At 49.0% G+C, this 24,494-nt stretch overlaps 1 protein-coding gene across 1 annotated transcript; it reads left to right on the top strand.

Moving 5' to 3' along the window:
• Positions 1-11,393: 11,393 nt before the first annotated feature.
• LOC132207457 (phospholipase A and acyltransferase 3-like) lies at positions 11,394-19,487 on the top strand. The gene is made up of 4 exons (XM_059643032.1): positions 11,394-11,485; positions 12,407-12,509; positions 17,416-17,654; positions 19,202-19,487. The coding sequence occupies exons 1-4, from the start codon at positions 11,471-11,473 to the stop codon at positions 19,271-19,273; spliced, it is 429 nt and encodes a 142-aa protein (XP_059499015.1). The 5' UTR covers positions 11,394-11,470; the 3' UTR covers positions 19,274-19,487.
• The last annotated feature ends 5,007 nt before the right edge of the window (positions 19,488-24,494 follow it).

Here is a 24,494-nt window from a genome sequence, read left to right as displayed (position 1 = left end):
TGACTGGGGTCTTTCAGTGTTCTCTGTTTCTCTCTGTCTCTGTCTCTCGCTCTGTCTCCCGGTCCTGTCCTCCATGTTAATGTAACCTGTGGGACATCTCACATCTCCTCCACCAGCAGTGGCAGTGTACCACACACACACCCTACACACACACACACACACACACGCACACTCACACATTCACACACGCACACGCACACGCACACACACACACACACACACACACACAGACACACACACACCAATTGCCCCGACCCCACCCTCACTTGTGCGATATCTTCAGAGCTCCAGTCAAATTTAATCAGCTGTTCAGAATCTGTTCGAAAATGTCATGAGCACAACACACAATTGGTAAAACATTCTCTAAAAATCTGAAAAGCCTGTAACGGTGGGAGGCCTGGAGAGACCGGGCGACGGAGCGGGCTGGGTGCTGCGGTGGGCACCTTATGGTGGGGGGAGAACCGAGTCTAAAAATTCGAGACCAGCTTTTCAGGAGTGAAATCATGGAACCCCCTCGAATCCCAATTTGGACCAAGCGCAGGGATTATGTAGGAGCAGGAGGAGGTCATTTGCTCCTCCTCAACTCCACTCCCCAATCGATACTATCCAGGCTGATCTGACAAACCTTCTTTCACCGACCCCCATGCCCCTGATTTTAGCCCCCAACCCCAGCCCTGATCCCCTGCCCATTGAGAATCCATGATTCTCCCAGTGGAACACACGTCCTCTCCACATGGCCCACCCCTCGATGCATGCAGAACTGTGGTGGCGGATCTCTCCCGGCATCCCACTGAACGACAGGGGCAGGCAATGCTCGAGGGGCCAAACGGTCACCTTCCATGTCTTCGATTGCCTCCATTCCTTCCGAACAGCACCCCTCCCTCCTCCCAACCTGCCCGATGGGGACCAACAGGAGCAGCGGCACAGACCCTAGGTGGTACGGGGTCTTCCAAACCTGGGTCCCCAGCCACCCTCCGGGCACCTCCCTGCCACCTCCACAAGCAGGTAAAGAGGAAGGTTACAGCCGCGGGTGGAGGGAACCAGCTTTGGGCAGGGGTGGGGGTGTGGGGTTGAGTGGGGTGGGGTTTTGAAGGGAGGTCAAGTGTGGGAATGTGGAGAGGTGGGTGCATATGAAGCAGAGGAGAGCCCTGATCCGCAGGGCATGTGGTCTGGGTGTGGGGGGAGGGGGGGGGGTGGTGTGGGCCAGGAGAAGGGAACAGATCCCGCTGTAGGATCCCCATAGAGATCTGTGGATGAAAGCCCACTGAAGGGTTGGACAGATGAATGGATGACTTCATCAATCAATCAATTAATTGATGGGCGGATGAATGCAACGATGGATGAATTAAGGAATAAACGAATGGATGGATGGATGAACAAATGAATAGACAAATGAAAGGATGAACAGATGGATGCATCAGCAAGTGGATGGATGCATCCCAGATTCCCTGTTGGGAATCCTCATCTCTGGCAGTAGGTGAGCAGGGTTACCTGACATCTTATTGGAGCAGTTTCGGTCCTCAAACAGATCTTACTTATTCTCTCTTTTCTATTTCTCTCTCTCTCTCCCTCTCTCTCTGTGGCAACTTCTCCTGACAATGCATTCCCATCGGAACACACCCAGCGCTAACCGAGATAGAGGACTTTCACGATCGCATGGCACTCTGGGTAGCCCAGACACCATTGCCGCCTTCCCTCTCACCAAGAGCCAGAACAGTTCCCCCTGCCCCGAAACCCCGACTGATCGCGCCCTTCCGATGCAGATGGTGGTAATTGAGGGTGACAGAGCTTCGGGCCTGTTTTAAGACGTGACAATTGTATTTCTATCAGCCCTGATTGTATTTGAACAGCATAGCAGACCTAAGGGGCATAATGACCGTTCCCTGTGCCTAATCTGCAGATTCTTTCCCCTACCACCCTTTGTGTGTCGAAATCTTCCATAATTTCACTCCTGAAAGATCAGGTTCAGAGTTTTAGATCCGTCACACCTGACCCCGACCCCACCCCCACCTTCCCAACCCCACAAAAAGTCCCCGAAACCTCCGCCCCACATTGGAAATTTTGGATTGGAAATGACCATCAAACTTTTTATATTCCATAGGAAACAATCCCAGTTTGGATTTGACTCGTCCTCAGAGTTTAACCCTTTCAGACCCGAGATTTTTCTGCTGTATCTCCCCAGAAGCTCCTCAGAGGTCAGGGCAGTTATAACACATTTCAGGGTGATTCCATCCCCTCATCCTGACCTGTGCAACTACCACTGAAAGAGCCTAAAACAAATAGCCCTTTCCTGACACAGTTTACTCTGAAGTGGCATGACTGGTCTCCAAGTGACACAATGGTACATTTCAAATCTGAGAATAAACAGGAATACTCCACAAACTTAAAGTTCCCTGTCCAAAAGTGGATCCCTAACATTTACCTGGTGGTTGCCCAAATTCAAGTCAAACATCCAACTCAACGTCCACAGAAGCTGCCTCCAATAAATATCTTGCACTCACTGTTCCTTCTATAATGTAAAAACAGGGGTTAAAGTCACAGTGCTGCACTTTTGGGCAGTCAGCGCAGAGGGAGCGGGCGCTGTCAGAGGGTCAGTGCTGAGGGAGCGGGCACTGTCAGAGGGTCAGTCCTGAGGGAGCGGGCACTGTCAGAGGGTCAGTCCTGAGGGAGCGGGCACTGTCGGAGGGTCGGTGCTGAGGGAGCGGACACTGTCAGAGGGTCCGTGCTGAGGGAGCGGGCACTGTCAGATGGTCAGTGCTGAAGGACTGGGCACTGACAGAGGGTGAGTGCTATGGGAGCGGGCACTGTTGGAGGATCAGCACTGAGGGAGTGGGCACTGTCAGAAGATCAGTGCTGAGGGAGTGGGCACTATCAGAGGATCAGCACTGAGTGAGTGAGCACTGTCAGTGAGCCAGCACTGAGGAAATGCCACAATGTGGATCATGTTGAGATAGAGCGGGACTGGAGAGAGGGTCATTGTTCATCTGAAAACTGTGCTTTTGCTCTGTCCATCTCTGGATGAATGGCTATCTAACCTTCTATTTATAGCCCTCTCTTTCATTTGTTACTCTCTAATGTTTGTGTATCTCCATTTGCCTCTCTTTCTCTGTCTCTTTCTCTCTCTGTCTCTCTCTCACACACAATCTGTTCCCCTGCCACCATCCCAGTCTTCTCCTCCATATGTCGCATTCCATCTCTCTTCCTTAGTCACTGCCTCTCTTTCTTCTTAACTGACACATTCACAAGATTAAAAGAAGTGTATTTCAGTGAAGAGGAACTGGTGATCTCTCAAAGCCCAGAATTTTTTTTATCTTATCTCGTACACGATATGTTTTGATGACTGTGCAGAAGGTCTGAGGTTGATTGCAAAAAATTGAAAATGTCCCCGAGTTGCGTTCATGAGCTGTAAGCTCATTACCTTCCCGTCCCCCTCCCCACGATTGTCCTGGGAATGCCCAGACTGCCTGAGACATGAATACTCTCTCTGCACCGCTGACTAACATTGGCCATGATTTCTGTCAGTGGCATCGATGCTGTACATCCAGAATTATGAAGCAGTCAATTCCTTCGGTTGTCAGTAACAGGCAAAGTACAGGCCCCTCTTGAACCATTTTGCAAAACTCCAGCAGAAAATCTCGAGTTGCAGAGGCATTTCTGTGACTTGGCAGCACATGCTGAACAACCCCGAGTGCGTTAATGGCTATCACTAGCAGCCGGCCCTGCCCATAAAGTACCTCATTTACACTGGCGAGAAGCAATGGGCATTCATAGAGTCATAGAGCTGTAAAGCACAGAAATAGACCTTTCAGTCCAACTCATTCATGTCGACCAGAAATCCTGAATTAATCTAGTCCCATTTGCCAACATTTGGCCCAGACCCCTCTAAACCCTTCCTATTCGTACACACATCCAGATGCCTTTTAAATATTGTAACTGTACCAGCCCCCACCCACTTCCTCTGGCAGCTCATTCCATACACGCACCACCCTCTGTGTGAAACAGTTGCCCCTCAGGTCCCTTTCCCCTCTCACCTTAAACCTATGCCCCTCTATTTTTGGACTCCCCCTACCCCTGGGGGAAAAGACCTTGTCTATCCCCCCTACCCATGCCCCTCATGATTTTACAAACTTCTATAAGGTCGCCCCTCAGCCTCCGACACTCTGGGGAAATAGCCCCAGCCTATTTGGCTTCTCTCTGCAACTCAAACCCTCCAATCCCAGCAACATCCCTGTAAATCTTTGCTGTGCTCTTTCAAGTTTAACAACATCTTTCCTATAGCAGGGAGACTAGAACTGAATACTGCATTCCTAACGGTGGCCTAATGATCTTAACATCACCCAATTTGACTCAGGCTCAATGAGTTTCAGGGGGCTTAGGTGGGGAAGGGGGAGTTGTTAGATGTGTCCATGATGTTTTTTGGAAGCAATATGTAAACAGACCAACTGGGGAAGGGCCATACTAAATCTGGTTTTGGGGAATGACCTCGGCCAGTTGATTGAAGTTTCAATGGGGGAGCATCTTGGGAACAGTGATCACAATTCTGAAAGTTTTATGTTACTTAGGAATAAGGATAATGTTGCGAAGATGGGGAGTGTTCATGAATTGGAAGGCAGGGAGTTAGAATTTGTTGGCTAAAGTGATCATGGGGGAAAGAATGCTGTGATTCCTTTACGAGCTTATGACATGCCCATGCTTGGAAGTTTATAAATACAGGTGCACAGAGAGTGCCCGAGGGGAAATATTCTGTCTAGAACAGCCAAGCAGCATTTGTCCAACAAATGCTATGGGTACGATTCTTGCTCGGGGGTTTGAGAGGCTGTAGGCTCCAAGCCCCCAAATTTTGTAACAGAGGGTCAGCAGTCAAAACCTCTCTGATAATTAAACTAAAACACAAGCCCCAGTCTGTTCTGATGGGAATAAGGGTTCCCCTCTCATAATTACCCCGAAACACCCAGAGAAGTTCACCTCTCCCCTCATAATCTGTTCGATGAGGTGTTAAAAGAAAGAAAATCTCTAATCTCCACTTTACAAGAAGCCAAAAAGAACTGTGGATGTTGTGAGAAAGGATCACCAGACCCGAAACATTAACTCTGATCTTTTCTCCACAGAAGCTGCCAGGTCTGCTGAGCTTTTCCAGCAACTTCTGTTTTTGTAAGATACTGGTAAATCTCTTCTGCACACTGTCTAACTTAACAATATCCTTCCTATAACAGGGCAACCAGAACGGGACACAGTGCTCCAGAAGAGGCCTCACCAACGTCCTGTGCAACCTCAACATGACGTCCCCAACTCCTACACTCAAAAGGTCTGAGCGATGAAGGCAAGTGAGTCAAACGCCTTCTGAATCCCCCAATCTGTGATGCATTCAGCAAAGAATTATGCACCCAAACCCATGAGTCTCTCTGTTCTACAGCACTACTAAGGCCCTATCATTAACTGTATAAGTCCTGCCCTTGTTAGTTTCACCAAAATGTAACCCCTCGCATTTACCCAAATTAAACCCCATCTGCCCCTCCTCAAACCATTGACCCAATCGATCAAGATCCCTTTGTAATCTTAGAAAACTTCCTTAACTGTCTGCAAAGTCACCAGTTTTGGTATCAGCCGCAAACTTATTAACCAAGCCTTCTATATTCTCAAATCGTTAATATAAATAAAAAAGAAAAGTGGGCCCAGTACTGATCCCTGTGGAATGCCGCTGGTCACACGCCTCCAGCCCTCCACCATTACTTCAGAGATATTGCAGATGCTGGAGAATCTGAGATAACACGGTGCAGAGCTGGATGAACACCGCAGGATCAGAGGAGCAGGAAAGCTGACGTTCCGGGCCTAGACCGTTCCGTCTGCCTTCCTGCTCCTCTGATCCTGCTGTGTTCATCCAGCTCTGCAGCTTGTTACCTTCACCATTGCTCTCTGTTCCCTGTCATTAAGCCACTTTTCTATCCAAGCGGTAAGCTCACCCCAAATCCTATGTGGCCTAACTTCACTAATTAGTCTCCCGTGCAGAACCTTGTCAAACACTGAACTAAAATCCAAACTAACAACATTTACAGCTCAGCCGTCACCAACCTTTTTAATAACTTCCTCAAAAAACTCAACCAAGCCTCTGAGACACGATTTTCCCCACACAAAACCATGCTGACTGTCCCTAATCAACTTCTGCCTCTAAATCCGCAACCCCTACCTTTTACAGTCACCTCCAAACAATTTACCCACAATCACAGGTGTGTTGTTCCCCTGGTAGCTCCTTACGTCCTTTCTTAAACAGAGGTACAACATTCACCACAAAAACAGAAGCTGCTGGGAAAGCTCAGCAGGGTCTGCCAGCAGCTATGGAGAGAAATCAGAGTTAACGTTTCGGGTCCGGACCCTTCCTCAGGACGGATGGTAGCTGGGGAACTGTTTCTTTATGCAGAAGATGGGGTGGGGGTTAAGGAGTAAACACCAGCAGGGAATGGAGCCCAAAGAGAGAGACAAACAGGTGGACAGACAAAGAAGTTGATAATGATCTGGCTAATGGGGGCTATTAGTGACAATGAATAGGTGGTGTGCAATGGCAAGCTCTGTGGTAACAAAGCCTGGTGTGTGGGGTAGGGGGCTAGGACATGGGAGAGTTTTGGCCTTCAAATTATTGAACTTGGTATTGAGTCTGGAGGGCTGTAGGGTCCCCAAGCGGAAAATGAGGTGATGTCCCTCCAGCTTGCATTGGGCTTCACTGGAACACTGCAGCAAGCCAGAGACAGAGATGTTGGCCAGAGAGCAGGGTGGCGCATTGAACTGGCAAGTAACGGGTAGTTCAGGGTCTTTTTTGCGAGCAGAGCGTAGATGTTCTGTGAAACGGTCGCCAAGTCTACGCTTCGTTTCCCCAATGTCGAGGAGGCCACAGTGTGAGCAGCGAATGCAGGAGACTAGATTCTGGGACGTGCAGGTGAAGTGTTGCTTCACCTGGAAGGTATGTTTGGGATCTTGGATACTGGGGAGGGAGGAGGTAAATGTGCAGGTGTTACACCTTCGCTGGCTACAGGGGAAGGTGCCGTAGGGCTGTGGGGAGGAGTTGGGGGTGAAGGAAGTGTGGACCAGGGTGTCCCGGAGGGAACGGTCCCTGCGGAAGGGAGACAAGGGAGGGGAGGGGAATATGTGTCTGGTGGTGGCATCTTGCTGGAGGTGGTGGAAATGGCATTAGATGGTCTTCTGGATGTGGATGCTGGTGGGATGGTCGGTGAGGATAAGGGGAACTGTTGCAGGATTGAAGGGTAGGGGTGAGGGCGGAAGTGCAGGAGATGGGTCAGACCCTGTTGAGGGGCCCTGTTGACAACAGAGCTGGGGAATCCTCGGTTGAGGAAGAATGTGGACGTTCTGGAGGCTCCCTTGTCGAAGTTGGCCTGATATGAACATAAGCGACGGAGACGGAGGAACTGAGAGAATGGGATGGAGTCTTTACAGGAAGTGGGGTGTGAGGATGTATAGCCCAGGTAGCTGTGGGAGTCGGTGGGTTTGTAATGGATATTAGTGGCCAGTCTATCCCCAGAAATGGACACAGAGATGTTGAGGAAGGGAAGGGAGGAGTCAGAGCTACACCAGGTGAAGGTGAGGGCAGGGTGGAAATTGGAGGCGAAATTGATGAAGTTTTCTGAGAGAGGGAAGCAGCACTGATGATATCATCGATGTATCAGAGAAAGAGTTCTGGGTGGGGGCTGGAATAGGACTGGAAAGAGGAATGTTCCACGTACCCCACGAAGAGACAGGCATAACCAGGGCCCATGCGGGTACCCATGGCCACCCCTCTTATCTGAAGAAAATGAGAGGAGTTGAAAGAGAAGTTGTTGCGGGTGAGGACGAACTCAGCCAAGCAGAGGAGGGTGGCGGTGGGTGGAAATGGCTCAGGTCTTTACTCCAGGAAGAATCGGAGACCCCTAAGACCCTCCTGGTGGGGGATGGATGTGTAAAGGGATTGCACATCCACGGTAAAGCGGAGGTGGCTGGAGCCTGTAAAATGGAAGCTTTAGAACCGGCAGAAAGCATCATTTGAATCGCGGATGGATGTGAGTCAGGATTGGAGCGGAGGGAGGAGACTGAGTCAAGGTAGGAAGAGATGAGTTCTGTGGGGCAGGAGCAGGCTGAAACAATGGGTCTGCCCGGACAGTCCTGTTTGTGGATTTTTGGCAGGAAGTCTATGCAAGCTGTGTACGGTTTGGGGGAACTATCAGCTTGGAGGAGGTCACCAGATAAAATGAAGTCAGTTACCGTGGTGGATACAATGGCCTGATGCACTGTGGTGGGGTCATGGTCCAGGGGAAGGTAGGAGGAGGTGTCTGAGAGCTGGCGCTCAGCCTCAACAAGGTAGAGGTCAGTACGTGGAGGGAGAGTGCTGGAACTGGGCGAGGCAGTCTGTGGGGTGGGGAGAGGACTCTTTTCCAAAGAAAAAGCCTGGAGGCAAAGACGATAGAAGAGTTCGGCGTCATGTCATGCCTGAAATTCGCTAAGATGGGGACGCAGAGGGATAAAGCTGAGGGCTTTGCTGAGTACAGAGCGTTCAGCATTGGAGAGCAGGAGGTTAGAGTGAATGGTGAATACAGGGCAGGAGGTGGGGGGGGGGGGGGCGCAGGGTTGGGAGAGGGGATGGGGTTAGAGGGAAGGGGAGGGGAGCAAGGTTTCAGAGGGCCATGGGTATTTTTGAGTTGGTGCATCTCGTGGGCCTTGATGCCTGAAAGGAACTGAGAAAAATTTCCTGTTAGCACGATGAACGAGCTGGGGAATGAAGTGGAACAGCGGACTGGTGCAGCCCTGAGCCAGTGTGTTACGATGCTGTTGGAGAGAGAGGTTGAGTGTGCGGATGGGACACCGCATGGCACTGAGCGTGGATCTCAGGATTCAGCAAGAGCAGCTGTCGGGGAAATGTTGCGACATAACATTAGCCACCTTCCAGACTTTCACCACCTCACCCACAGTTACAGATGATGCAAATATTCCTGCAAGGGGGTCTCCCTTACTTCCCACAACCTTCTGGGATACACTTGATCAGGTCCTGGAAATGCATCCATCTTTATATTCTCTAAGACCTCCTGAATGTCCTTTTCTTTAAAATGAGCTGTTTTAAAACGTCAATATTTATTTCCCTGAGTTCTCTAACCTCCACTTCTTCCCCCAGAGTAAAAAACAGTGAATACTTTGCATTTAGTTTCTCTCCCATCTCCTGAGGTTCAGCACAAAGATAATCTCCTCGGTCTTGCAGGGGCCCCTACCTACTCCCCAGTTACCATGTGACTCTAATTGTATTTGGAGCATCTTTTGGATTATCATTAACGTTATCTGCCAATGCTATCTCATTTCCCCTCTCTACCTTCCTGATCTCCCTCTTACGAATGGTCTTACACTCTTTATATTGATTAAGGGTTGGAGGGTTTGAGCTACAGGGAGAGGCTGGGGCTGTTTTCCCCGGAGCGTCGGAGGCTGAGGGGGGGACCTTATAGAGGTTTATAAAACCATGAGGGGCATGGGTAGGGGGGATAGACAAGGTCTTTTACCCCAGGGGTGGGGGGAGTCCAAAACTAGAGGGGCATAGGTTTAAGGTGAGAGGGGAGAGGGACCTGAGGGGTAACTTTTTCACACAGAGGGTGGTGCGTGTGTGGAAGGAGGAAGTGGGTGGGGACTGGTCCAGTTACAGCATTTAAAGGGCATCGGGATGGGGAGATGGATAGGAAGGGGTTAGAGTGATAGGGGGGCAAATGCTGGAAAATGGGACTGGATGAATTTAGGATAATCTGGTCAGTGTGGACGAGTTCGACCGGAGGGTCTGTTTCCATACAGTACAGCCTATGACTCTGAGAGACTGTGTGAATGACCCTGGAGCTTGAATGAGATGTTAGGAACAGTGCTTCAAACGTTCACATACAGAGAATCTACTCAGGGGCAACTGAAAGGAGGAGAGGGTGAATGAGAAAGTGAGATGGAGAGAGATGACGAGGGGAAGAGACAGAATCAAAGTGTTCAGGGCCACAAGAGAGCAGGGGTTCTCAAGGGTGGAACTGAGGAGGGGTGAGAGATTAAGAGGAAGTATATTTCAGTAAACAAGAACTAGCAAACTCGGTTGTGGAAGAGCGATAAGCTTTATCTGATCGCACGGGAATCTTGTTTTGATGACTGCGCAGAGGATTTGAGGTTGATTGCAAATGTGTGCACTCGAGACTCCAGTTGATGAGCTGTGAGATCCCCGGCCTACAGCCTCCCGATTATCCTGGGAACGCCAAGACACTCAGGGACACAGATGCCCCCTCCGAACATCAGAAACAGCAGCAGTAGGAGGCCATTCGGGCCCTCCAGCCTGCCGTCCCTTTGAATAAGATCACGGCTGACCCTAATCTGGGAGTCAGCTCCCCTTACACACCCCTCCAACCCTAACACTTAACACCTTTCCTATCAATAATCTTATCTTCACTTTGAAAACTTTCAACGAGGAAGCCTTCGTGGGCAGGGAATTCCGCAGATTCCCAACGCTTTGGATGGAGAAGATCCTCCTCAACCCACTAAAGCTGTTCCTACTTATTTTTGGATCTGTGTCCCCTATTTCTGGTCTCGTCAGTCACAAACTATCAGCTTATCTATTCCCTTTGGACAGGATTCTTATCGCAGCTGTGTTGCCAGGCACAGAGGCTGTACATTCCAGTCATTGGTAGGTCCTACAAGCTGGCAGCTCCAACAGTTGGCAATAGCTGGGCCCCTCTCCAGCCGCTCGCAAAATGCCAGGAGCGCGCTTCGGGTCACACAGCGAATCTGTGAATAGGCATCACTCCTGACAATGCCAAGACTGTCAAGGGCGATCACTGACGTTTTTAGACAGCCCCGAAGCCCTGAAAAGCCTCTCTCCAAGGTCACCATGGACATTAGGAGCAGGGTGAGGCCATTCGGCCACTTCAGGCGTTATCCGACTCGATCGTGGCACGTCCCTCCCAAAACACCCCTGTAACATGGTCAGTTGTCAGCGCCGAGGGAGCGGGCGCTGTCGGAGGGTCAGCGCCGAGGGAGCGGGCGCTGTCGGAGGGTCAGCGCCGAGGGAGCGGGCGCTGTCGGAGGGTCAGCGCCGAGGGAGCGGGCGCTGTCGGAGGGTCAGCGCCGAGGGAGCGGGCGCTGTCGGAGGGTCAGCGCCGAGGGAGCGGGCGCTGTCGGAGGGTCAGCGCCGAGGGAGCGGGCGCTGTCGGAGGGTCAGCGCCGAGGGAGCGGGCGCTGTCGGAGGGTCAGCGCCGAGGGAGCGGGCGCTGTCGGAGGGTCAGCGCCGAGGGAGCGGGCGCTGTCGGAGGGTCAGCGCCGAGGGAGCGGGCATTGTCAGTATGATTGTGAAACAATTGCAAATTTTCTCAAACACACACTATTTCCTGTTCATCTGGCACTGAGGGTGGAGCAAATGGCTCACTCGAAAATAAAAGGCATTGCTTTTGGACCGAGATTTCCAATTGTGCCTACCCTATAGATACAGATGGCTGGAAATAGTGTAAGTATGAAAATACCACAGTTTTCTGTTTGTGTCCGTGGGTGTACAGAGTGACGGGTGCCGATCAGCTGTGTGGATATATTTGTGAACACTGACCTTAACTAGTTGGCTAATGTTTCCTGTAAATCCTGCGTAAGATCACATCCTTGCAGTTATATAGCATCTTACGCACTGCAGAATCTCCCTTAAATACTCCCTCGGCGCTGACCCTCCGACAGTGCCCGCTCCCTCAGCACTGACCCTCCGACAGTGCCCGCTCCCTCAGCACTGACCCTCCGACAGGGCCTGCTCCCTCAGCACTGACCCTCCGACAGCGCCCGCTCCCTCAGCACTGACCCTCCGACAGCGCCCGCTCCCTCAGCACTGACCCTCCGACAGCGCCCGCTCCCTCAGCACTGACCCTCCGACAGCGCCCGCTCCCTCAGCACTGACCCTCCGACAGCGCCCGCTCCCTCAGCACTGACCCTCCGACAGCGCCCGCTCCCTCAGCACTGACCCTCCGACAGCGCCCGCTCCCTCAGCACTGACCCTCCGACAGCGCCCGCTCCCTCAGCACTGACCCTCCGACAGCGCCCGCTCCCTCAGCACTGACCCTCCGACAGCGCCCCGCTCCCTCGGCGCTGACCCCCAAACAGTGCCTGCTCCCTCAGCACTGACCATCCGACAGCGCCCAGCTCCCTCAGTGCTGACCTTCAAACAGCGCCCGTTCCCACAGTGGTGAATCTCCGTCAGTGCCCGCTCCCTCAGTGCTGACCCTCCAACAAGCGCCCACTCTCTCAGTGCTGGCCCCCTGACACTACCTCCTTCTTCAGCATTAACCCTCCAGCACTGCAGCATTGCCACAACACTGACCCTCTGACTATGCCAGCTACCTCAGACATGCATCCACTCCCTCAGTGCTGACTCGATCTTTCATTTCAGGGCAAGGGTAAGGCTGAGCCTGGAGACCTGTTAGAAAGAGACGATGGTTTTGCCAAACACTGGGGCGTGTGTACAGATAAAGGAGTGGTCCACCTTACTCCAGGTATGGCCTCAGATCTTAACATTTGTCTTCGAACTAGGATTAACACTGGAGCCTCTTTGCAGGAGATCGACGCCTGTAAATTGATTCCCATTCGTCCCAGATAAAGGTCCAATCTGGATTAATGTTAGTTTAGCCATTCTGGGACCAAACACAGGAAGATGGATTAGAACATAGAACATAGAACAGTACAGCACAGAACAGGCCCTTCAGCCCACCATGTTGTGCCGACCATTGATCCTCATGTATGCACCCTCAAATTTCTGTGACCATATGCATGTCCAGCAGTCTCTTAAATGACCCCAATGACCTTGCTTCCACAACTGCTGCTGGCAACGCATTCCATGCTCTCACAACTCTCTGTGTAAAGAACCTGCCTCTGACATCCCCTCTATACTTTCCTCCAACCAGCTTAAAACCATGACCCCTCGTGTTAGCCTTTTCTGCCCTGGGAAATAGTCTCTGGCTATCAACTCTATCTATGCCTCTCATTATCTTGTATACTTCAATTAGGTCCCCTCTCCTCCTCCTTTTCTCCAATGAAAAGAGACCGAGCTCAGTCAGCCTCTCTTCATAACATAAGCCCTCCAGTCCAGGCAGCATCCTGGTAAATCTCCTCTGAACCCTCTCCAAAGCATCCACATCTTTCCTCTAATAGGGCGACCAGAACTGGATGCAGTATTCCAAGTGCGGTCTAACCAAAGTTTTATAGAGCTGCAACAAGATCGCACGACTCTTAAACTCAATCCACCTGTTAATGAAAGCCAAAACACCATATGCTTTCTTAACAACCCTGTCCACTTGGGTGGCCATTTTAAGGGATCTATGTATCTGCACCCCAAGATCCCTCTGTTCCTCCACACTGCCAAGAATCCTATCCTTAATCCTGTACTCAGCTTTCAAATTCGACCTTCCAAAATGCATCACCTCGCATTTATCCAGGTTGAACTCTATCTGCCACCTCTCAGCCCATCTCTGCATCCTGTCAATGTCCCGCTGCAGCCTACAACAGCCCTCTATACTGTCAACGACACCTCCAACCTTTGTGTCGTCTGCAAACTTGCTGACCCATCCTTCAATCCCCTCATCCAAGTCATTAATAAAAATTACAAACAGTAGAGGCCCAAGGACAGAGCCCTGTGGAACACCACTCACCACTGACTTCCAGGCAGAATATTTTCCTTCTACGACCACTCGCTGTCTTCTGTTGGCTAGCCAATTCTGTATCCAGACAGCTAAGTCCCCCTGTATCCCATTCCTCCTGACCTTCTGAATGAGCCTACCATGGGGAACCTTATCAAATGCCTTACTGAAGTCCATATACACCACATCCACAGCTCGACCCTCATCAACTTTTCTAGTCACATCCTCAAAGAACTCGATAAGGTTGTGAGGCATGACCTGCCCCTCTCAAAGCCGTGTTGACTGCATTTGATCAAGCCATGCTCTTCCAGATGGTCATAAATCCTATCCCTCATAATCCTTTCTAACACCTTGCAGACACTTAATACACTTAAAAGCAGAAAGCTGCTGAGTTGTCAGACTACCATCACTGCCTCGTTCATTAGTCAAATTGGAATAAATAATAAATGTGACCTGGCCAGCTCTACCTAATCCTTAAACATTTTTTAAAAATGCTGTACATTTACAAAAGCAAAATACTGCAGGTCCTGGTGGTCTGAAATAAAACTGGCTGGAAATGTTTGCCACTTTTGCATCTCTGATGAGAAAAGTGGGGCTAATGTTTTAAGTTGATGACTTTGAATAAGAATTGTTCTGTTAGTTCTAATGAAGTATCATCCATGTGAGATGAAGAGTTATTGAAGCATGTGGCAGCAAACTAATTTTAGAGTCTCCTGTTTTCCCACGCGCACACGATGTTACTCTATGCTTGCTGCCACTTCTCCCTACCTCTTTCCCGAACTTGCTGTTTGATCCAAAAATAAATGTATGGGAGGTGGTGGCACAGCTGTTTGTCATAAAAGTCCACCTGGTTCACTAATTTTCTTCAGGGAAGCAATCCACCCTTACCTGGTCTTGCCTGCATGTGACCGCATGTCAACAGCAATGTGAATGACTCTTAAGTCCCCTCTGAGCAATTGGGGATGAGCAATAAATGTTAGCGAAGCGAGCAACAGCCACATCCCATGAATGAGTAAAAAGAAACAAGGTAAGCGTTGGGATAGGATGGGTGGGTGTGATGGTAAGAGTGCTTGATAAATGAGATATATGGGTGTGGCTGGGGGAACGGAGGTGGGCTTTAGCGTAAGTGTTTAGTGTAGTTTGAGTGGTTAGATGGTTGGGCAGATTCTTATCCAAATGGGGATGGATTAGGACGGGCACGGCTTGGGGGGTGGGGGTGCAAGGTGCCATGTCATCTGTGCGCCTCTGGTCCACCAGTCGCTGAACGGAAGCATGAGGAGCAGCAGTAGGTGGTGCAAAATGGCAAAAATACAGAAGCAGGGCTGTTTAACTGCAAATGTACAGGGCCTTGGTGAGTCTATATCTGGTGAAATGTGCATGGTTTTGATCTCCTTCATCTGAGGACGGATGTTCTGGCTACAGGAGAGCGACAAAGACTAATTCCTGGGATGGCAGGACTGACAGAGGGAGACCGGATGGATTAGGATTATATTCACTGACAGTTTAGAAGAATGAGACAGGGATCTCATAGAAACCTATGAAATTCTAACAGGACTGGACAGGGGCAAAGGGCAGGAAGGATTTGTTCCTGATGACCCAGGGTATGATAGCCCAGAAGAGTGGAGATGAACACAAAGACATTCTGGCTCGTCAATGTCACAAGGTACTTCAGTTGAGGAACCATGAAAGAGTATGGAAGGAAACATTGGCTAACCAGAGCTGCAATTGTCTGTTCATGCCCCTGACCGTTCAACAGCTAGGGAAATGCCCTTCCACTTTGGAATTGAGGAAAGGCAGAGTTATAGAACATAGAACATTACAGCACAGTACAGGCTCTTCGGCCCTTGATGTTGTGCCGACCTGTCATACTGATCTCAAGCCCATCTAACCTACACTATTCCATGTACGTCCATATGCTCATCCAATGACGCTTTAAACGTGCCTAAAGTTGGTGAATCTACTACCGTTGCAGGCAAAGCGTTCCATTCCCTTACTACTCTGAGTAAAGAAACTACCTCTGACATCTGTCCTATATCTTTCACCCCTCAATTTAAAGCTATGCCCCCTCGTGCTCGCCCTCACCATCCGAGGAAAAAGGCTCTCCCTATCCACCCTATCTAACCCTCTGATTATTTTATATGTTTCAATTAAATCACATCTCAACCTTCTTGTCTCTAATGAAAACAGCCTCAAGTCCCTCAGCCTTTCCTCGTAAGACCTTCCCTCCATACCAGGCAACATCCTAGTAAATCTCCTCTGCACCCTTTCCACATCCTTCTTATAATGCAGTGACCAGAACTGTACACAATACTCCAAGTGCGGCCGCACCAGAGTTTTGTACAGCTTTACCATAACCTCTTGGTTCCGGAACTCGATCCCTCTATTAATAAAAGCTAAAACACTGTATGCCTTCTTAACAGCCCTGTCAACCTGGGTGGCAACTTTCAAGGATCTGTGTACATGGACACCGCAATCTCTCTGCTCATCTACACTACGAAGAATCTTACCATTACCCTAGTACTTTGCCTTCCGGTTACTCCTACCAAAGTGCATCACCTCACACTTGTCTGCATCAAACACCATTTGCCACCTCTCAGCCCAGCTCTGCAGCTTATCTATGTCTCTCTGCAACCTACAGCATCCTTCGTCACTATCCACAACTCCACAGACCTTAGTGTCATCTGCAAATTTACTAACCCATCCTTCTACACCCTCATCCAGGTCATTTATAAAAATGACACACAGCAGTGGGCCCGACACCGACCCTTGCGGTACACCACTAGTAACTGGTCTCCAGGATGAACATTTCCCATCAACTACCACCCTCTGTCTTCTTTCAGCAAGCCAATTTCCGATCCAAACTGCTATATCTCACACAATCCCATTCCTCTGCATTTTGTACAATAGCCTATTGTGGGGAACCTTATCAAAAGCCTTGCTGAAATCCATACACACATCAACCAGCTTACTCTCATCTACCTGCTTGGTCACCTTCTCAAAGAACTCAATAAGGTTGGTGAGGCACGACCTTCCCTTCACAAAACCGTGCTGACTATCCCTAATCAAATTATTCTTTTCTAGATGATTATAAATCCCATCCCTTATAAGCTTTTCCAACACTTTACCAACAATTGAGGTAAGTCTCACTGGTCTATAATTACCAGGGTTGTCTCTACTCCCCTTCTTGAACAGGGGAACCACATGTGCTATCCCCCAGTCGTCTGGCACTATTCCTGTAGACAATGCGGTGGCAAACTTCCTAGTCACAAGCGGGCTGACATCGTATGTTCAAATCCCCACCCGGCCAGACAGCGCACCCTGGCTGGTATTAAAAACCCAGGTCAGCTCACTTTATAACCCATAGGAGAAGGGGAATCTGCCATCTATACCCCTGTCTGGGCCTACACCTGACTCCAGACCGACAGCACACTCTCCAGGCATCAAGAAATGGGCAATGAGTGCTCGCTCAGCCACAAAATGTAAACGAACACACAAAATTGAAGCTTTTACAAGGGTGAACAGAGGGAAATTTCAATGTGGGGCAGAGAACATTTGGGGACGTAAAGGCAGGATGACCAGGAGCAGTAGCCTTACTGCTGGCAAGGGCCTGTAGTTACAACATGACATTGTCTAGACAAGAAAGCCAGAGAAAACTGGGGTGAGCCGATAGGGCGAAGGGCACTATACACAAAGGCAGCGGTGATTTTGGAAGGTGAACTGTCAGCTCCATTCCACCTCAATTGTCAAATTGCAATCAATTTTCCAGAGAATGATGCTTCAAAATCAAAAATCATGACAGAACAAACGGTGCGTGGCACAGTCAGTGAAGTTGGCTTTGAAAATTTTGCTAATGGGCGCTCGGTGACGGTACACAAGACCACAACCCCGCCATCTGAAACTATTGAACGAGCTCGAGCAAAGATTGGAGCTCATGACTACAACCTGACCAAATACAACTGTGAACACTTTGCCAAGGAGGCTGCTGGGATGTGCCAATCTGGTCAAGTAAGCATACCCTTTCAACTTTGGTCTGGGACAGTATAGGTGTGTAAGAGAGAGAGAGTGACAATGTCCATCCACCCACAGATATGTACCAGTGAGACTGTCTGTGTGTGTGGCAGTGTGTGTGCATCCACATATCCCACTGAGATCATCCGTGTGTGTAAATGTGTATGCCCCCCCCGTCTCAATCTTAGTTCCTAAACGTGTACAATACATACAGCAAAGGGAATTTGAAACCAGCATCCCTACAGTGTACACACAGGCCACAGGGCCCAACAAGCGCACATCAGCTCGGAGTTATTTATCCCGTACTGGTACCGCAGTCCCTAGTGTGGCTCAGTGTCAGTGATCTGTATTGATGGGACACCATTCCCAAGGGGCACAGTGGATTATTTCTTATGCTGTTGGTCCACACACGATAAGTGAAGCTGTGCAGTATCCCACAATGTCTCCCTCCACCTCCAAACCCCACCCCACCCCTGCCAAGACACTGGTGCACTATCAAAAGCAGCAAATGTAATTCAGTCCAGATAAGCGTGAGGTGACGCACCCGGGCAGCACAAACGAGGCAAGGGAACTCACCGACCAGTAGGGGCCTTGGGAAGCGCTGAGGGTCAATGGGATCTTGCTGTGCAAGTGCACTGCTCCCTTAAGGTATCAGGACAGGTAGATAAAATGTGTGAGGGGGAATATGCAACAGTTGTCTTTCTTAGCTGAGGCACAGAGATTAAGAGCAGGGAGGGTGATGCTGGGAACTACATAAAATGTCAATGAGGCCACAGCTAGTATTGTGAACAGTTGTGGAATCCACATTATCAGAGAGATGTGACAGCACTGGAAAGAGTGCAAAGGAGATTTACCAAGATACTGTCTGGGCTAGGCAGTTTTAGCCATGGGGAGAGATATTGATCAGCCTGGGGTTTGTTTTCCTTACAGCAAAGGAGAAGGGCTGCAGATGATTGTGACAGATAAAATGATGCAGAGTATAAACAGAGGAAACAGGAAAAGGTTCTCCCAATGACCAGGGAAAGTAGATTTAAGGTAAAGGGCAGGAGGTCGAGATGGGAGATGGGGAAAAACGTTCACCCAGAGGCCAGTGGGGAATCTGGAATTCAGTGCCTATAGCAATGGGAGAAACAGAAACCCTCATCACATTGAGAGATCGTAGGAACTGTTGATGCTGGAGGATCTGAGATAACAACGTGTAGAGCTGGAATAACACAGCAGGCCAGGCAGCATCAGAAAAGCAGGAAAGCTGGCATTTCCGTAAGACCCGACATGTCAGCTTTCCTGCTCCTCTGATGCTGCCTGGCCTAGTCTACCCATCATCACAGTGAAGTTGTTCAATGCGCTGTTGCATTACCAAGTGCTGGGAAAGGGGGATTAGAGTAGTGAGATGGTTGGTTTTGACCTGCACTGACTCGGTGAACAGAAGGGCCCTTTTCTGTGCTGTAGACCTCTTATAATTCTCAACCTAAGATCCAGAACCATCAGCAACACAAGTTATATTCAAGCTCTGCTTTCCATTCTCGTTTTCTTTATATAAACAGGTGGAAAGAGTTGAACGTGTTGTGAAGAACGTCCTTGACTATACAAATCAGGAGCAGAATTTCAGCGGCTAGAGTCTCAGAGGCCAAGCGATGAGAGTTGCAAACCAAACCCAGGTGTACTCCACAACTTTTCAAAGACATCGTAAGGAATGGTGTAAAGGGCTTTTCATTTCTCCCTAATGCATGAGGCAATACACTGCGATCAACTCCTCTGTAATGCTTGCTTTAGCCAAGTCTGGGCTTCTATGTTCTTTCAAGTTGCAATAAATGAACCTTATACTGAAAACCACTTGCAGCCAATCTGTTGCAAGCAACTGCCTACCGCTGCCAATGCCAAGGAGCCAGACTGGGCTCTGCAGCAGCGCTGGGGAATTCGAGTTGTCTGAAGTTTCCAGAGCAACCGTTCCAGAGATTTCATTTGATCACTGGGCTGGGAATGTGAGGGTCCATGAAACTGACAGCTGTTAGAAGGGTGGCAACCGTGCCAAGGCAGGTAGCACTAGAGAAGGGAGAAGACTTTGCCCAGATTGCCCAAGGCAGGACTGTGGCTTTGAGGCCCCCATGTTTTGGTTTAGGGGGAAGAATGGTCCATTCCTGTTCCGAGGTTGCCTAAACCAAACACACCCTGAAGAGGACAGCATGGGGTTAGATACAGAGTAAAGCTGCCTCTCCACTGTCTTCCCCAACAAACACTCCCGGGGACAGTGACAGCACGGGGTTAGGTACAGAGTAAAGCTCCCTCTACACCACCCTAAAGCTCTGTTCCCAATAGCACAAGTGATCGGAGAATAATCAGTCAAGAGGCAGCTGGTGCCTTGTCAATCAAAGGTCTCAATAATAGAGAACAGTGTCTAACTTCTGCATCCACCATCTCTGCACCTGCCTCTGGGATTGATGACTCTGTTCTGAGACAGAGGAGAACCACCTTACACCAAATGGCACTCACTTCTGGTTTTGAAATGCTAATTAACAGCTTTCTCCCCCTCAGACTGTGAAGTTACACATGGTTGGAAACTGGACAAGTGATTAAACCAATTTAAAAGACACCATTTCATATCTCTCAGGAACGTGCCAAGGACCATGACATACAACATATCACCCAAAACTGCTCCTTAGGCCACATCCTCTCACCTCCCAAGCCAGCATTCCTTTTCGTTCACACAATTCTGTGCAGTTACATCAGAAAGCAGCATTACTCCAGGCAATACACGGTACACCATCCACTCACCTTCGAAACCCTAGTCAGGGCTAAAGCTCATCAGAAAACACCACCAGTGATCGAGCAGCGTGTCCTCAAGTGTGGGTGCAGGCTTCTGCTCTCCCTGCCACCTTCTCCGTCCCCCTCCCTATCCCTGCCTCCTTCTCCAGCCCCCACACCCCCTCCGTATTGCTATCACTTTCACCAACTCCTACACCACTTAGATGACTACTGACTGTTAACTGCCAAGCTTAAAGTTCTAAACCAGGTCTTTTTGAATCTGATCGGTCAAGGACCTGCCCACGGTCTAACACCTGCAATTTACTTTGTTGAGCTGTTATAGGAACTGGTGAATTCTCCAGTGCAATACTCCTACTCATGAGCACACAGCTCACAGTATAAACTGTTGCTTTTCCTTTACATTAGTAGTCTTGCTAATTGTCCTGATGACTGCAAGGCAGGAGCTTTGAGAAGGGGCTTTTTTAAAAAAAAAAATCAGTAATGTTCGAGGATCGTCAGTCTGTAATTTTTTGAAATGCTCTGTAGTGACCCAGTGGAAAGCTTGAAACTAGCTCCATCCCCTTCTCTGGGCAGAAATACATGTAACTAATTTTGGAAAAAATCAAATGTAGCAAATCTTCAAGTCTCCCTGAAATGAAATGTTATCGTCTTCGCAGAATGTCAGATTTCAGTATAAACTATGCATCACCAAAACAGGAATCACATTATAGTCAAAAGGCATGGAAACAGATCCTCTGGTCCAGCTAGTCTACCCCAACCATGTTCCCAAACTAAACTATGCCAACTTCACAGCATTTGACCCATATCCCTTCAAAGATTTCCTAATCATGTGCCTATCTTTTAAATGTTGTAAACGTACATGCATTCTCTGGTAGGTCGGTCGTTCCACACAAACCATTGGGTAAAATAGTTGTCCCTCACATCCTCTTTAAACTTACTCCTCCACCTTTCAAATATGCCCCCTGGTTTTGAGCTTCCCCACCGTAAGGAAAAGACCTTTGCTATCCACTTCATCTGTTGCCTTCTTGATTTTACAAACCTCCATTAGCTCATACCTTAACCCCCGATGTGTATAACTCAAAATTTTCCATTCCCAGCAACATCCTAGTGAATCTTTTGAACCCTCTGAACTTAACATCATCCTATTGTTGCATACTTACTGCAAACAGGCCATTTGGCACATATTGGCCCCACATTCTTCAATTTTCTCCTTGTTGATCCAGCTTCCCTCTAAATGCAGACACTAAGTGCTAGGTAACCTTTGTTATCCCATAAATGTGTGATCATCAAGTGGGTCATGAGCTACGGGATGTGATTAGGGGGAAGTTGAGATTGTAGGGAAAATGAAGCTGAATTCTCACTCAGATCAGATATATTCTTATTGAACACCACAGCCCATTCAAGGGACCAAGTAGCCTGCTTTCACCTCAAACGCTCCTTGTATAGGTGAGTTCCACAGCCATGTGTGTCTCTGGGTAAAGAGATTTCTCAACTGCCACTTACACCCTCAGATTGTTGGCACCCCTCATATTCTGGTTCCACCTACTGCAAAGCGCTCCAGAATTTGTGGCCTCAAATAGGTCTCACCCCACAACTGCCTACTTTCTACACCAAAACACCCAACCTGTTCAAATGCCCCTAATTACAAACTCATCATCTTTATTACTTTTTGCCTCTCTACCTTTGTAGAATATGGAGACCAGAATAGTGCATGATACAAATCTAATTAAGGTTATGTATCAATTGATCAGAAGTTTGCCAACTCTACTCCTCTTAGAAAACAGCTCCCTCAGTGTTTGGTTTGGTGCTTCCCTCCTGGTCTTACTAACCCATGAGGTGCCCTAATTGCTTTTACTGACCCGTTTAGGTGTTCTAGGTCCCTCTAACCCATACACACTTGAAGCACGCAGCGTCCAGAGAGCAGCAATTCTCTCTCACATCATGGGGTGGCAGAGTGGTTAGCACTGCTGCCTCGGAGTGCCAGATAGCCGGGTTCAATTCCACCCTCTGGTGACTGTGTGGAGCTTGCACATTCGCCCCATGTCTGCATGGGTTTCCTCCCACAGGCCAAAGTTGTGCAGGTTAGGGTGGATTGGCCGCGCTAAATTACCCGTAGTGCTGAGGAATGTGTAAATTAGGTGGGTTATAGGAGGATGGGTCTGGGTGGGATGCTCCGAGGGTCGGTGTGGACTTGTTGAGCCGAAGGACCTGTTTCCACACTGCAAGGATTCTATGATCAATGCCAAAATTCATTTGTACAAGCCTATCCTTCAAATTAATTAATCCACGCCCCCCTCAGCGTTGAAGACACGGGCGGTGAGCTAATACCCCACAACGTTGTACCACTTGCTAATGAGAAAGGAATGGCAGCAAACTCGGTGGATGTTGCCTCCTTTGTGTACATCACACCTTTTCCAGTCCAGGCATTGAGTTCAGGGAGCAAACAAGAATGCAGTTGTGACTGCAGGGGTATAGAGCACACCCAGCAAGGGACAGACACAATCGGAGATCAGTGGTTTCGTCCAATCTCTGACTGTGTTCCTTCACGCCGTAACACAACACTGCAGCTCCTCCAATATGCTCCCCATCATTGCTGCTCGTACTTCAGAGCCAGGACATCAAGATGACAGGAAGGAGGAAGCCTACCATTGGAAAAGATGCCAAAATCGCCTTGGGTGGGGGGGACCACATTTTAATCTTTCTGCGGCTGGGGGAAACAATCCCAACTTATCTGGACTGCTTCGGCCCAGCCGATTTCCATCTTATCGTGTTAAGCAGTCAGGAACTGGACATGAATCAGACCTTGGGCCGCTCTTGCAAATCAGGATTTGCACTGTGGCAATGAACACAGGCACCACCTCCACCCCGCAGCCCCAACCCCCACCCCCGTCCCCCAAATCAATGCAGGAATAGACAGCCTTCCTTTGTGGGGAGTCCTCTTTTCAATGAAGTATGAGGTACAAAAGCAAGCAAGGCTGTTTCCTGTTATCACAGCACAGACTTTCTCTTGAATTATACAATCATAGCACTGTACAGCAGGGATTCAGACCCTTTCTGTCCAACACGTCCATGCTGAACAGATATCCAAAATTAATCTAGTCCCATTTGCCAGCATTTGGCCCATATCCCTGCAAACCCTTCGTATTAATATGCCCATCCAGGTGCCATTTAAATGCTGTAACCGTACCAGCCCCCACCCACTTCCTCTGGCAGCTCCTTCCATACATGCACCACCTTCTGCGTGGAAAAAGTTGCCCCTCGGGTCTCAAAAATCTTTCCTCTCTCACCTGGGACCTCAAGTTTTGGACTCCCCTACACTGGAGAAAAGGCCTGGGCTATTCACCCTGTCCATGCCTTTCATGATTTTATGAACATACTAGCTGAGTGAAAGCTTTCAATGCTAACTTAGGTCATATCAGTGATTGTCTGCATAAGCACAGGCATGTACAAACTCAAAAATAAGCAAAAGGAAACTCCTATGGGAGTTTCAAGTAGCTCATGCTTTTGGTTATAATGGAAACTTCCATTTCATTTCCAGCGCTGTTGCCCACTTTCAATCTGCCTTCATTAGGTTAAAACTGCACAAGTGAGGCACTGCCAAACTGAAGATATCCAAAGTATCATTTTTGCTCAATTCTGGTCAAAACTAGCTGAGCCATATTTCTGATCAGATCTACTGCAGCAGTTAACCATTAGCACTCTAGCAGAACAGAATGGCAAGAATCCAAATCTCACAAAGGGAACAACAATTTTTAACGCATGAGGAAAGGGTGCTGACTGGTTGGCAACTGGGTTCTGATTCACCGCGGAGAAAGCACCATATGAGTCAGCTGCCAATTTTCTTTTTCCACGGCAACACCCCAACCAGTCAAGAGCCTATTTACCAACCCATCAGCATGCACTTCTCATGCAGCATAAATTGGTGTCCCCTTTGAGATTGGGGATTCTTGTGATTTTCTTCACATGCGCAAGGCTGGAGTCCTGAACTATTGAGGCCTATGTGTTGCATTTTTTACTACTTCGCCTATCCAGAAAGTAAACAATGGGTGGTGGGGGTGGGTGCTGGGTGGAATC

This window comes from Stegostoma tigrinum, chromosome 47 (assembly GCF_030684315.1).
Source record: "Stegostoma tigrinum isolate sSteTig4 chromosome 47, sSteTig4.hap1, whole genome shotgun sequence".
Lineage (NCBI taxonomy): Eukaryota > Metazoa > Chordata > Chondrichthyes > Orectolobiformes > Stegostomatidae > Stegostoma > Stegostoma tigrinum.
This window is presented reverse-complemented; position numbering and strand designations above follow the sequence as displayed.